This window comes from Sinocyclocheilus rhinocerous, unplaced genomic scaffold (assembly GCF_001515625.1).
Source record: "Sinocyclocheilus rhinocerous isolate Xijiao unplaced genomic scaffold, SAMN03320098_v1.1 scaffold1473, whole genome shotgun sequence".
NCBI classification, from domain to species: domain Eukaryota; kingdom Metazoa; phylum Chordata; class Actinopteri; order Cypriniformes; family Cyprinidae; genus Sinocyclocheilus; species Sinocyclocheilus rhinocerous.
The window spans coordinates 309,859-325,499 of NW_015638582.1; the positions used below are offsets into that span (position 1 = coordinate 309,859).

Here is a 15,641-nt window from a genome sequence, read left to right on the forward strand (position 1 = left end):
TTAAATACATATTATATGCAATGAAGGTAATAAAAAACAACAATGCCATTCATTTGTAAGGCCGTGTCACAGGACTGTCAGGCCCTGTCACATCCCAAATGAATGGCATTGTTGTTTTTTATTCCCTTTATTGCATATAATATGTATTTAACGCATGCCATGTGACAGGGCCTGACGGTCGGCCATTTTAAATGGCCATTACTCAGCCTGCTAGCATGCTAGCATAAAAACTGTTAACATGCAATCAAGGAATTTCAGTAACTTTTTTAGACATGTTTTGGATTTTAAAAGATTTTCATTATTTTCTGGGATGTTTTACTGTGACAGGGCCTGACCCTTTAGCTCGTCCTCCTAAAAAAAAAACATACAAAAACAAGCTTAAAATCATACAATTCAATGACAGAACTCACCCTTGATCAGTGTCAGCTTCCCCTCAGTCAAATTATGTCACTTCCTTTGAGTCATACCTTTAAAGGCGCATTACACACATTTTATGTTGAGTTTTATGTAAACGTGACAGGACTGACCGAAAACATAGGGACAGTTGTAAAATAATATTTATTTGTAGAATTTATGTATAATTTCATGTTTTTAATCAGTTGATGTGAATGATAACAACTTAAACTTGTTATTGATGGAGTTTTTTTTTCTAAATAACAGTTTTTAGCATAACAAAACTATGAAAACTGTAGGTCAAATTTGGCTGAGGACAAGGACAAGGACAGGATTTGTAATTTTCAAAAGTGTTTTTAATAAATTAAAAAATATCTGAGAACCTAATGAATGACATATTCCTTTACAGAACAACTCACAGAAATCAACCATCAGTCAGTTTTAGACATTTTTTGGATGTAATGCTTTTTATTCACTGTAACAAGTCAAGGACAGATAATGTACATTTCTGGTAGAATGTCCCAGTTCCTCTTTACTATGATTACTTGATGTATTTTTCAGTTTATGAACAGTCACAATAGAGGGGCTCTTCTCACTAGAGAGGGACATGCTTTTGTGCCGATACGTCCCATTTGAGTGTCAGATTGTGTCGATCTCTGAGCATTTCTATCTCAGATTGATGCCTAAAGATAAAGAACTATGATAATCCTCTCGGAACAAGTGTAAAACGGTGTCGATGAGTCCTCGAGACGTGGCCCATTTTTCTGCATGGTGTGCATGAGGAATAAGCTGCTTAGGAAAAGATACTGCCAGTCAGTTGTTTAATGAAGTTAAGAATTGATACAATAAATGTAATGTGTTTGATAGCCTGCCAAAGAGACACCATAGATGCAGAGTTAAGAGGCTGCCCACGAGAGCTGAACTAATGGAGCGTAGCGCAGCACGGCACTTTCTGGCTCAACTGTTTAGTCAGACTGTTTAAAAGTCTCCACCATTTACTCTGAAGATTTTGATGTGTTAGGTAAAGAAAGACTAGAGCTCTGTTCGAGAACCTAGTGAGCTGCCTATAGAGGCAGTATATTAAGACATAATTTATAGTAATAAAACAATATTTGTGTATGCTATTTATTTTTAAGCTTAATTCAGCATTAGCTTAGCTACATGTTAATGTCAAAATCAATCACGAGTCAAGATTTCTGCACTTGTTGTGGCTGCCCCCTTAAGACACCTAGTTTTCTGCAAATTTTTAAGGCAACCTCACATGAATCCATCGTAGCAATCCCAGAATACATTGCAGAGAGCTTGTATTCAAATAAAAGCATTACCTTTGTAGGGATTTCTAGTACATGAACGGACACGGATATGCCTCTATCAGCCATCATGAGGCTTCGAATTAATTCAATCAGGAGACAACAAAGCTATCTTTTGTATCAGGACTAAAAAAACCTTTGGAATTTGCATATTTTTGGTGTTTGTTTTGGTAAATATGAGAGACATAACTTCTGCTTTCTGTTTCTGTTTATATGTAGAAAAACCTGTTTACCTGCGTGTAAAACTACTGAAAACATTAACAGCTGCTATTTAGGGCTGTGGGCTTTCTATACAACAGTGTAACTCTCTGCTTTACCATAGTGCAATGCAATAATACACAATATAGTCACACAGGAGGTGGAGTAATAATCTGCAATTAATCATCATTCAGTCTGTGTCACACTCTGGGGTACTAGAGCACATACATACATGCACACTCGCTTTTATTCTTTTGATAAATTAAAAAAGATGCAGTACACTTGTATTAAATGTTAGATTGTATTGCATGTTAGCTTGCTTTTGCTCAAGAGCATGAAATGTGTAATTCCATGTCATACTAATAAGAAACTATGCTTCTAACCACAGGGCAAGAGCTGAAATTCCAACCACACAACTTTGCAATGCTGTTTGTGGTTCGTTGGAACTATGAATTCGGGTAACACCAAATCATTGAACTGTTATGTTGATAATGACCGCAGATTTACCTTTAAATTTAAGTAATTTAACATTGAGATTCAGTCAGCAATAGCTACCTTTCAGATATATCTCTTGGGTTAATACTTGAATCACTATCCTGTCAGTCAAAGCACCACGTTTGACCGCACCTCAATTTACTAGGACCAGGGAACGACTGATACATTTTACACTCTGAGCACTCTGATCCTTACAAATTTCTTATGAGGCAGTTAGCTCAAATCCTTCAAACACCAGTGCTGAATTTAAACATATACTCAGTCTTTCTACCAACTCACATCCTGCATGTTAAAAAACTGAAGTTCTCATGTAGCTTCCCTGGATAATTGAAGAACAGCCAGAAGTGGAATCTGTCAGATGCCTGCCATAAATGAGAGGCTTTGGGTTTTACTTCATCTTTGAGCTGAAAAGAGAAAGCCAGTAAAGACACATCAAACTGAGTGGAAGGGGAAAGAAACAAAGCAATTTAGAGGGGAAATAGTAGCTGAAGACAGTTAATGGCCAGACATTAAGCCCAGTTAAGTTGGGTGTTAGTGGAAAGGGAAGATTTATGCAAATGCTTTGCAGTCAGGCGTTTCTCCAACAACGGTTGTGGCTGAAAGCCTGTGTGGTAGTGGTCCACTGTGAAAGGGTTTCGAAGGTAAGCAAATATTGTGTTTGTCAAAAAAAATTATCCACTGCTCCTCTAAAAAGCTGTATGACTGTAATTTCAGCATATTTATTAAATTTAGTTTAGCTTTTGCAGGTGGAGTTTGTGTATTCAAAAAATGGATATTCTGTAGTGACATATGCATTATTTGTGATACATACAGCAATGTGTGTGTGTGTGTGTGTGTGTGTGTGTACATATATGTACAGATAGTGGCATTTGTGCATCTGGGTAAAATTCATTAACACACTAGGCTGGATGGCTGTTTTTGGAAACAGACAAAAGTTGGACTGTTTACCTTTGCTGAATTTGGGCGAGATGTTACAAGAGAAAATGGTCCATCAATCAGAGGTGCTCTGGGCACTGGGCTCTAAAGCAGAGAAATGAGGCAGAGGAGACTGTGCCAGCAGCCATTTCCACTGCTGCATGACGGGAAAGCTTCCATTGCCCTCCCAAAAATAATTTGTGAACACAAAGTGGACCGTCCCCTGAAAGTTGAAGTTTCAGAGCAGAACTGGAATGAGAGGTCTTTGCTATCATTTCTTTCTATACAGTCCCCTGGTTTCGTATTGGACTGGATTAGAGCAGCAATGGAAACTTAAACATGTCAATAAACAGGACTGAATCGATTGTTGCTGGACCTCTGTCTCCACTCTGCCCCGTCTCACATTAATAGCTCATGTCAGTCAAAAAGCAGCATCATGCTGAAAACCTGGCTTTGATGCTGACTAATATGACTACTTTAAATGTCATATTTAACACTTAACCTTTTTAAATGTTCTCTTATAAGATATTGGAATAGATGATTATGTTATCATGTTGCATTTATGTATTTGACATGCTGACACACGGTTATGTGTGTTTTATACATACTTTACAGTAGTAGTGGTGATGTTTGTGTGTCGTCTGTTTGCAGTCTGATTATATAAAATGATGTTTATATCTATGCTCTTTTATCCCATTTGACCAGCGTCTGCTTGTGAAAACACTGGCTGTCTCCAGCCTTAATTACAGCTGTATGGTGTGCGGCGTCCACAGCTGCAGCTGGCAATTACTGCACGCCCATATTGCTCGGAGAGCCCTGCTTTGATTCAGCACGGAGCCAGCTGAGATCAGACTCCATACGCAGGCTGCTAAATGAACAGCCATGTGTTACATACAAGCGTGGCCCCTAAAAGTCCTTTCTCATCAGAACAAGACTAGCTGCTGGAGAAATTTGGTTGATTTATAACAATTAATTTTAATGTCAGTCTGCCTGATGAAAAGATCATCTTATACCAGCATTGATTTCTTTGTAGATTGGTAGGTGCTGCTCTAGTTGGTGGATCACGATAACCATGTTGTTTACATGTAAAACTTTTGAGTTTAGCAGAATGTCTAAACTGCTCTTTTCAATACAATGAAAGAGAATGGTGCTATGAAGCAAGACTTTCAGTGAATAACAGCTTTAAATTAAACCTGTTTCTGACGCAAAGATATTGTATGATTTTAAAAGACTTGAAATGTAGCGTATGAGTTGTAGATTACATTTATTATGAATAGTGTTATTTATACTATTACAGTACTTCAATTACTAATATTACAGTATTTGTTAATATTTATTAATATTAGCTTTTATTTTTAGATTTTCAGTTATAATTTCATTAGTTTTAGTAATTTTGTTGTGCTTTTTCATTTTTAATAGTTTAGGTTTTTCTAAATATTTCTGTTTAGCTTCTTCTTTTTTTTTTCTCCTGTTTTAGTACTTAAGCTTAAACTTATTTTAAGTTAGTTGCCAAAGCAACATTTTAAAATTTTACCTTTTTATATTTTATTTTATTTTTATTTATTTATTTTTTAAATTAAGTTCAATATTTATCTTTTATTTCAGCTCTATTTAATTAACAAAAAAAAATTGTTTTAGTTTTAGTTAACAATAACAACATTGTTTGGAGCTTGACAGCAGTGGTCACTGGTCCCCATTTTGTCTAGACAAGAGCAGCTAAACATCTGCTAAATGTCTTGTGAAAGAAAGCCATAGAGGTTTGGAATGGTATGTGGTTGAATAAATGATGACAGAATTATCATTTTTGTAAGGAACTATCTCTTAATGATGGAGACATGATGGAAAACCCCATCATATGGGGTTTTCATAGTGCCAAGGGTCTTTCTCACATTTATTTTTTTCTTTGTCTGTGTTTTCAGTCAATCCAACATTTTAAGCTTTGTTTTTATTTGTGGTAGTGATTCGATTTGGCATGTTAGCTAAAGATTGGAACCAAAAACATTCTGAACAAAAGGTCAGAAAGAGTTGGGCCCCGAGGACTGAAGCGAAAACCTCAATTTCTAGATCTTTCGTGACTGTTTTTTTTTTTTTTGGTCTGTTTTTTGAGTCACTGGACACCAATTTAGAGTTCTTCTTCATCCACCTGTGCTTTTTGTTGATCCATTTCCTCCTGACATTTATTTGTCAGTGGTTTTGTCTTTTATTTTTGTGTATTTCATTACGCAGTCCTGTGCGTCAGCCTGCAGAGTACCTGAATAATAGTCTTTTTGTCACTTTTGCTTGAAGAGAGACAGGGTCTATAAATAACAAATTGCATGCTTTTTAAAATGTATTAATTTATTTCCTTTTTTTTTGAGTGGCTGTACTTTATGTAAGGATATTAAGTCCAGTTTCCGAAGTTATTGCTTTTGATTTTGTCATCTCTTATCAATATTACCCATGTGGAGCAATTATTTTGATGCGATGATTTCATTGTGGAGGCGGATATGTTTCTCAGAATGTGGACTATTCATTTTCCTCTTGTTTGAGGAACAAACGCATTGCATGATAATGCAGTATGGTTTGTAGAACTGTCTCTCTCTCTCTCTTGTCAAAATGAATATGACAGGAATGAGACAGAGAAAACATTGTTTGTTATGCCACCGGATACAAATGCCCTCTGACAGAATGATAAATTGTCACATTTTTAATCAGCGTCTCTTTTGGTTTTTCATGTGAGTTGGAAAATCTTCTATGAAGATTTGAATGCCTCAGAACTTTTGAAGTTTAAAGTGACCTTTTCCACAATTGATCATAAGCGTCTTAAAAGGCATCTCTTTGAGGGATCAAAAGGTTCATTTTTAAAGTATTAAATCTAAGAGAAACAAAGGTTATGGTTTCCAAAGATTGTAGCTTGTTGTGTCCTCCTCAATAAGAGAATATTACATTTTTAATTAGTCATTGGTGTTTTTTCATAGGTCTACACAAGATACGGGAAATGCTATACTTTCAATGGGAACAAAACAACCGCCAGGAAGACAAAGCAAGGAGGGATGGGAAACGGGCTGGAGATCATGTTGGATATCCAGCAGGATGAATATCTACCTATCTGGAAAGAGACAAGTGAGTTATAATGCCACACAGAGATGATTTCTAGTTCGAAGTTGCCAAATCATTCCATATTTTATGGTTCTCAGATGTGTGTCTGCACAATCTGTTAAGATAAACGTTTAAATTCAAGGTTTATTTGTGATGTTGTTTTTTCCATTTGTATTGATAGCGGGATATGTGAGGCTTATCTTTGTGTTATCGTTCATATTGCTTGTTGTGCTTTCTTACTTCCTTCTTACCCTCTCTCTGTCTTGCTCATCCTCTTGTTATTTTTTGCAGATGAAACATCTTTAGAGGCAGGAATCCGTGTTCAGATCCACAGTCAGGATGAGCCACCCTACATCCATCAGCTGGGCTTTGGAGTCTCTCCGGGATTCCAGACCTTTGTATCCTGTCAAGAGCAAAGGGTATAACCCTTCCCTAGAATCACTCTCAAACTTTTCAGACTAAGTACCACCTATAATGAAATCAGGCCATCCAAGTACAGTACCATCTAGTCACATCTCAACATTCCCCCAGTTTTTAGATAGCTTAATGGTCTAGTATTCTATCATTTACTCACCATCATGTTGTTCCAAACCATACGTTTTTTTTTCTACAAATGTAGATTTTTAAAATAACTGTTACACAGCTCTTGCCATACAGAATTCCAGAGAAAACATGCTGTTTCTTGTTATATTAAAGTGAAGAAGTAAATAAAAATAGGAGCCAGTAAGCAAGCAATTTCTTTGCAAGTGTGAAACACACTCAGAGCTGAGAAAGGTACTGGCAGTTGAAGGGTCACCAAGCTTGTGAAGTTGAACTATAAATGTGTATATCACAGTATTTCTATATCCATTCAAATGTCCCTAACTGACTTCTAGTAAACTGGTTAGTAATCTAAACTCTGACTTATCTGTGTGCTATATGATATCAAGTTTATTTATTTATTTATTTATTTCAGGAGAATGTAGCATATTGAATCACTAAAATTAGTAAACTATAGACCTGAAAGATGAAACAGAAGTAGCGACCTTTTTTTTTCTGTATTGTAACATCCAAGTGAAACAGATTATCGTAAATCCATCAGTTGTTGACTGGATGGAGGCAGATCTGAATGCAAGCTTGTAGGGTGGGTATAAGTGGTCTAAATGATTGGAGAAGTCCAGCTTTTTCCATGACTGACCATTTTGATAAAACATTTACGAGAAGAAAAAAATTGGAATGTATGCATGGTTGAATCTATCGCAATAAAATCAATAACATGTATTCAGGAAATAGATAAGGTGAAGTGCGTTCAAAAGTACTTTTACACTACAAACACAACATTTTGTCCTTTAAATATTGAAATGTAGGGCAATGCATTCTTAAAACTTAGATCTGTCTAGAAACTGTCAGACTGGTTACGCGATCGATCTCGTGCTTAAAAATGAGCACTGAATGCAATATTCTTGTTTTAAAGGCAAGCCGCTCATTAAGCTTTCCTTCTGTAAATCAAGTCACATACAAATAAAATTGTGCTCTTTTGTCAGTCACTTCAGTTTTTATGCTCTTTAAAATTGTGAGAACGCTGCTTATTTGCATACTTAATTCGCATGGACTAATTCTCTCTTTCTTTCTGTCTCTCTTGCTCTTACAATCTCTCTCTTGTCTGTCTCGCTCTCACTTTATCTCCCTTGTTCTCTTCACTGCTCTCCCTCTCTGTGTGTAGTTGACCTACCTGCCCCAGCCTTGGGGGAACTGCCGCTCCACCAGTGAGCAGATGATCCCGGGTTATGATACCTACAGTATCAGCGCCTGCCGCCTGCGCTGCGAGACTCTTGAGGTTCAGCGTGTGTGCAAATGCAGGATGGTGCACATGCCGGGTAACGCTACACCGCTGCATTCATTTCCCACTCAACCTAATCAGCACGCTAATGTATTCTGCTAATTGCTAAAATACTAAATGAATAAACTCTTCTCATCTAATTTGCTCCAGGCAGTGGAGCCGAAAGCTTAATGCAAGTCTCTAAATTAACTTACTGTCTAGTCACACAATACGAGGAGCTGGGGTAGTTCATTTGGCATTTGGAGGGAAAATTCAGATGATCGCAATCCGACAGCAATGATGAACCTGGACCTGCTGATTCGTTACATTCCACTCGAAGTAGCTGATAAACCGCGGAAAAAAAGCAAATACCTTTATTTTCTCTTTTGAAAAGCGACGACGTATAGACTTGTGGACTCTTTCTGTCCACAGAAACCTCTTTTCTAATTAACTCCACCACACCTGAGTTGTTATCAGTGTGGCTTTTTAGAGAGCATGTGACTGTTGGTGGCTGGGCTCTAATGGAAGCTCTGCTTCTCTGCTTTTCTCCTTAATGTTCCTAAATCAATCTCCCATAATGCAAATTGAAAAGAGAGACTGTTCCAAAAGCATTAACTCAAAGGCCATTTTCTCTTAGGTGCCATATGTATTTCCTCGAACCGGTTGCTCTTTTGATGGATTCGGGTGGCGAGTATTGTGTGTCGATGGGGATTGGGTTTTAAAGACTTTATAAATGTGCCTTTGGGGAGGGCTTGGATCAGTCAATTTTGGGTGCAATTAGGCCTAGACTGATGGTCATGAGGGAGGCGTGGTGAAAGCGAACCCATCTCCCTCAGTCACACGCTGCCTTCCATCATTTTAGGATGAATAACAAAGCAGAGGCGTGCTGTCTCTTTCTCTGCCGCTCACGCTTTTTCTTCCTTGGCTGGCGGTGGAATAACAGCAATCATTTTGCTCGTGATTGATCAGAGTCATTATGTATTTTGTTTCTCAGGAGATGCCGATATCTGTACTCCCAGCAATATCAAATGTGTGGACAAAGCACTTGGTAAGCAAGCATTTTTCATTTTTGCTAACGCCCTGGAGTGTAATATCTCTGGAGGTAGTGGGCACAAATAATTAAATCCCAGATAAACAGATGTTTCTGTGCGGGGTCTGGGGTGGGAGACACAGGATTACTCAGTCAGTCCGTGGAGGAGAATCAGCGCTTTGACATCCCTTACAGAGCAGCATTATACTGGAGATCCCTGCAGTGCATTACCCTCTGATACCCTCACGGTGTTATCGCCCGCTGTAGGTGTCTTGTTCCACTGATTTTATGACACTCGTAAATGGAGCGGCTCATGAAAAGTTGATGATGAGAGATGTATCGGTACAATTATGATAGTCCTTATCTAATAAGCCAGAAATTTAATTATCTCCGCAGTCAAAAGGAAACCGGACCCCATTTAATGGGTGGTTGAACTAAATCCAGATATATCTTGAAAGAATGGACTGTACTACCATTCACTGGATTGACCTATTCAAATATTCAAACTGAAATCTCTACTATGATAGGTTACTTTAATTATTTTCTGATAAAAATATATCACACGCATAACAGCACAACATAGCCTATTAACACATTAAAAAAGTTTGCTTAAAATCGGATCTAAAAGCACTGAGATTCATATATAACTTAAAAAAAATCACAGATTCAGTTTAAATCAGTAAGATTTTTTTTTTTAAATCAAATACTTTTATTCATCAAGGATGCATTAAATTAATCAGAAGTGAACGTAAATGTATTTATAATGTTACAAAAGATTTCTGTTTCAAAAAATGCTGTTTTTTATACTTTCTATTTATCAAAAAATACTGGAAGAAATGTCATGGTTTCTTAAAAAAATATTAAGCAACACAACTGTTTTTTAACATTGATAATAATAAGAAATGTTTCTTGAACACCAAATCAGCAAATTTGATGTGACATTGAAGACTGGAGTAATAGCTGCTGAAAATTTAGCTTCGCCATCACAGGAATAAATTACTTTTTAAAATATAATAAAAAAATATTAAAATTGTAATATAACAATTATAATATATCATATTTATTTATATTTATATACATTTATATTTATTTTTATTTTTAATCAAATAAATCAGCATAAGATATATTTTTTTTTAGAAACATTTGAATGGTAGTTATACATACTTAATAGGCACTCTATATGAAACATGATGATACAGCTTAATTTCTTTATACAAGGCTATTTAACAAAATATTGCCCACCTAAATAACTTCAGTGTAGCTAGCTATACTAGTAGCTTGTAGGGTGCCTAGAGACTTTTTTTAAAAGGGTAGTTGAACTTTAAATTATGAGAAGCTTGATAAATTTCCCCAAAACTGCAACATCTGCATGTAATAGTGTAAATCAAATAGGCGGTGTCATGACATGTCTACTAAATTTGATTATAAAAAGAGGGAATTAATGTTATTGTTAAATATGTGGTGTATTCTGTGTACACTCTGCCAAATTTAGAAGCATGAGTGTGTGTGAGTGTGTATGTGAGTGTGTATGCTCTCTTCTGGATGCCCTTCAGAAACCAAATTAAATCTGAACAACATGCTGAGTGTGTTTCAAGCATCTTATGGATGATTATTTAGCGCTGGTGTTATCTCTCCACATTAGTTTGATGAATGAAGCATGGCTGTGCAGGTGTGGGCTGGAGCACCTGCTCTCTCTCACACCCACACACACACACATCTGTCTGCTGCTCTAAACTGACATGTGTGTCCTCTTCGCAGCACTGCTACAGACAAGTTCAGGTGACACATGCTTGTGTGAAACTCCCTGTAACCTGACGCGCTATGGTAAAGAGCTGTCCATGGTTAAAATCCCCAGCAAAGGCTCGGCTCGCTATCTGTCTAGAAAATACGACAAGTCTGAAGACTACATCAGGTGTGGCAACCTTTCCACCTTCTATATAGTTAAAAACAGATATAATACTGCACTGATTCTGAAAATATATGATTTGCACAAATGTTTTATTGTCCTTTTGTTTTAGAGACAACTTCCTTGTTTTGGACATTTTCTTTGAAGCTCTAAATTATGAAACAATAGAACAGAAAAAAGCCTATGACGTTGCAGGATTATTAGGTGGGTCTTATGCTTCATTTTACCAATTCATTCTATCTTAAAGTAATTTTCAGTGCACCTAAACTTGAGCATTTCTGAGCTTAAATCAATAGGAAATTAAAACTGACTTTATCAATTTTTTTATGCACATGGTCTTATTGTGAACAGTTTATTGGTGCACATTGTTCCCAAGAAACAAAACATTTGACTTTGTATCATTTTGTATAATTATTTTTTTTTAATTATAAGAAGTTTTTCTTTCTCATAAATGACTTGAAATCATTTCAGGCCACACAGGCTATTGGATCACCCAAAATCTTGTTTCAGTCCAGTGTTATTTTAGTACTATTTATATACCATTAAGATTATAGTATTTATTAATATTTTGAATGAGCTTTTATTATATTTTTATTAGTTTTTTATATTTGTATTTAGCTTTAATTTATTTGTATTTCAGTTTTAGTAATTTTAATACTTCAACTTTTAAGATACCAATTAAAATAACAATTTCAGTACTTTTAGTTAACAATAACAACGCTTCAGTCAGAAATATGGCATATTAAAGAAGATGTGTTTCAAATGACAATTTATGTTGAAGAAAATGTGCAAATCATTCTTACTTATTCTTATTTGTATATTTTTTCAGGGGACATTGGTGGGCAGATGGGTCTTTTTATAGGAGCCAGTGTTCTCACCATCTTGGAGATTCTGGATTATGTATATGAGGTAAGCATGCTTTGTTTTGGCTCCCTTTTCCAATTCCACATCCATTCATTTTAACCAATAGCTCTTCTCCTGCAGTGTTTTTTTTTAACATTGTGAGCAATATTTCCCATAAGAGCCGATAAGACCGGACCTCTGAGCTGAGCAGCAGAATTGCTGATGCTGCTAAACTCTGTTTATAGCCCTCATTTGTCCTACTTTCCCTGCTGCCCTCTTCACCCTGACTCCCCCTCACTTTCCTAGGTGATCAAACACAGGTTGGAGCGTTTGCTCAGGTCACAAAGAGATGACAAAAAGCAAACCCAGCAGCAGCAACAGGCCAGCACAGTCGCCACAGTAAAGCTGGAGGAAATGAAAGCTAAGGTGAGCCACATGCTAATCTCTGGAGCGTTAGTGTTAGGATGCAGCACAGATCAACTCTGTGAATAGGAACAAAGCCCAGAGGGAAATATAACATCAGCAGCAGGATATTGAGCTGTGATTGGGATACCAGGCTGTCTGCTTAGACCAGGATTGAATCAAATCTCCATTGTTCTTATTGCAATCCGATCTTCTGTTCATGGAAGAAGAACACAGTTGTTGGCAGAGCACACTGTATTCATGAGAAACGGAGTATGCTCAAAACTAATTCGATTCAGTGCATGGCCAGTGACTCCTGACCCAAGATTATTCAATCATTATAAAGTTGCCAATTCCAGCTCTAAAATCTCAGTCATGCTGAAGCCAGTGTAAAATAGCCGATATATAGGCTATACTGACCTGTGAACTTTAGTTCTATATCAATTAACTTCCTTTGTAGTATGCTGAACAATGTTGTTTTTTTGGAATGACGCATAAAATGTTTTTGCTATCTGTCAGATATCACTGAATGAGCTCTGTGAAATCACACCTCTCTGTGACAACCTTAGGGTCTGTCAAAAAAAAAAGAGTTTTGTCACCATACCATAATAGAATTAAAATAGCTGATTTTAAACTCGTAATTTTATGATTAATCTTTAGAAAATAACCCCCCCCCACACACACACACACACACTCAAAAGTTTAGAGTTTGTAAGATTTTTAATGTTTTTAAAAGAAGTCTCTTTATCCTTACCAAGACTGCATTTATTGTGATATTGTGATATATTATTACAATTTCAAATGCCTGTTTTCTATTTGAATGAATTTTAAAATGTAATTTATTCCTGTGATGGCAAAGCTGAATTTTCAGCAGCCATTACTCCAGTCTTCAGTGTCTCATTGTTTTATTCAGAAATCATTTTAATATGCTGATTTGCTGCTCAAGAAACATTCTGGTTAGTGTCAATGTTGAAAACAGTTGTAAAACTGCATATTTGTTATACTTTTTCCAGGATTCTTTAATGAATAAAACAGTTTAAAAGAAACTTTATTTAAACAATGTATTAATTTCTTTTTTTAAATCTGACCCCAAACTTTTTAACAATAGTGTATACTTTTTTTCTGAAATTTTCCTTGCACACTCCAAGGATTCATGGACTTAAATAGATTGTCCATTTCAGTCCAATAGGAAGCAGCTTAAATTACTTACAGCAATTTTAGTTCACATAAACATCTTATATATGAATATATGAGACTACATGGCAGAATACTTTACATTATGATATTATTAGTTAAAAAATTCATGGTGTCTTTAATCATGATACTGTTTCCACCATTTTATAGATGCAATAAGCCACTCAAGGCGGTGCATAACAGTGAGTTTACCATGGTTAAAGGGGATAAACCACTGTAACACTCAGCCTCGAGTGGATTTTCACTTTATCACAACACAGATTAAACAATGAGTCACAGCCTTAGTCATAAGAGGCGTTTTATTTCCCAACCTAACAGTGTGTAAGATGTAGGAGTTGAAATATCCTTGCAGAATCCCGTCTGACATTCTCTGTTCCTGTCAGGATTCTGGTGAGATGAGCCGGAGCCACTCAGAGGGAGCTTATGCTAACACCATCCTCCCAAATCACCATCAGCACCACCGAGTGTTCGAAGACTTTGCCTGCTAGGAAGACTCGTCTGGCGGGTCTAGTGCTGTTGACGTCTACAGAAAGAGTTCTCTCAGTGCTGAAGGTGGGCTCAATGAAAGACCCTCAAATCTCAGCACTAATCTCTCTCGCTGTCACCAGTTAAAGCTACAGCCAAAGCCGAACTCTAAACCCTCGCTTCTAGGCACGGATCGGACATTGCGGTCCAGCAGGAGACTCTCTGAAATCCTGTCCTCCCCACCCCCCACCCGCCTCCTATTGCAGGAAGTGACATCAGTGGCAACTCTACGATTTCTACACTGAATACCTTGGTACTGGGCCTCTACTATATCAAGGCATAGACTGCATGACATCTAGAGCCACTTTATACTCCAGATCCTGTTTGAAGCATTACATTCTTACTTTATATTTTGTCAGCTGTTAGAGTTTTATTCGGTGAGTTCTCATCTTGTGAATATTATAATTCAGATTAATCTACAAATGTAAACGATGTATTTGAATCATGGCTATCAACCCTTAGGCTCCAGAGCGTAAGAGAAATAACTTTACTCTGGTATACTCTTTCTCTGAAATCATGGGAACGGTATAGAATAGTTTAAGTGTTTCAGAAAAGTAATATGTATCCATCTCTACTGGATATGTCTGGTAAATGTTTCCTTTATCTCAAATGGTTTATGATTAAGTTAACTTAAAGTATATTGAATAATCCAAAACATTTTGTAATGTTATTTATAGAGCTGTAACGTGTGAGTGGTAATGGGTGTCATTAGCAGTAACAACATAGTCTTCTGTGAGGTTACTTCCCAACGGAGAGCCAAATGATGTGTACAGTAAAGCCCACCAGCCCACCAGAGCCATTGCGGTAACCATATGGAAAAGGTTTGTTTCATCCATCCATCAGCTGATGGATCCACTCTCCCAGACCTCCCAAAAGTGTTTAATAAAACAGACCTTATGTTCCTAGTTTCACTTTTGAATGAGACAGAGTGCAGCGGTCCCACAGAGAATGATAAACCGGGTTTGCTCAGCACACTTGTAAAGTATGAGAAATCTGATGCACCGCAGCGTATGGCTTCATGTTTAAAAGGCAGTCGATGAGTTTTTCTCAGGGTTCTTAGCTGTGAAATGTCTAGCGGTCTCTTTGACAAAAGGCCAGATGTGCAAAGCATTTCAATGGAAAACCACCGACTTTTCTGTGTGCGAAATTCAGCAAGAACTGACATTCAATGACAATTCAAAGACGAAAAACTTTTCCATTTTAGCTACAGTCCTAATAGCGTAAATACCAGTATTGAATCTGTGGTTTCAAATATGGCTAATATTACTGTAAGTCAACCATGTAGCATCATTTTTTTGGCTTTTTGGAAATGCATTACTTTGTAATCAGACGTTTAAAGTGCAGTTCTTGTATAATTAATGTCTGATGATTTTATTAGCTTAATGGGTGTTATAATTTATTATGATGTGTGTAAGACTTCATTGTTTAAAGATTGTGCTATTAAAATGAGCAGAAATCATATATATATACAAATAAATTATTTATATACTACTATATATTATATAACATTGCACACACACACACATATATATATATATATATATATATATATAT

At 36.6% G+C, this 15,641-nt stretch overlaps 1 protein-coding gene across 2 annotated transcripts in view; it reads left to right on the top strand.

The window, feature by feature from the left end:
* Positions 1-15,405, top strand: part of asic4a (acid-sensing (proton-gated) ion channel family member 4a) — an 85,040-nt gene extending 69,635 nt beyond the window's left edge. Inside the window, exons 2-11 of one of the 2 annotated variants that reach the window (XR_001641097.1) lie at positions 6,269-6,413; positions 6,681-6,808; positions 8,092-8,245; positions 9,182-9,235; positions 10,976-11,129; positions 11,236-11,327; positions 11,953-12,032; positions 12,273-12,392; positions 13,946-14,114; positions 14,214-15,405. Coding sequence is in view for 1 of the 2 variants with exons in the window: in XM_016565080.1 (XP_016420566.1) it covers positions 6,269-6,413; positions 6,681-6,808; positions 8,092-8,245; positions 9,182-9,235; positions 10,976-11,129; positions 11,236-11,327; positions 11,953-12,032; positions 12,273-12,392; positions 13,946-14,050 (1,032 nt within the window). In the remaining variant the exon portion in view is untranslated. Of the gene's footprint in view, positions 1-6,268; positions 6,414-6,680; positions 6,809-8,091; positions 8,246-9,181; positions 9,236-10,975; positions 11,130-11,235; positions 11,328-11,952; positions 12,033-12,272; positions 12,393-13,945 lie in introns of both variants that reach the window. The other variant, XM_016565080.1, reaches the window with a different exon arrangement.
* Positions 15,406-15,641: the final 236 nt, after the last annotated feature.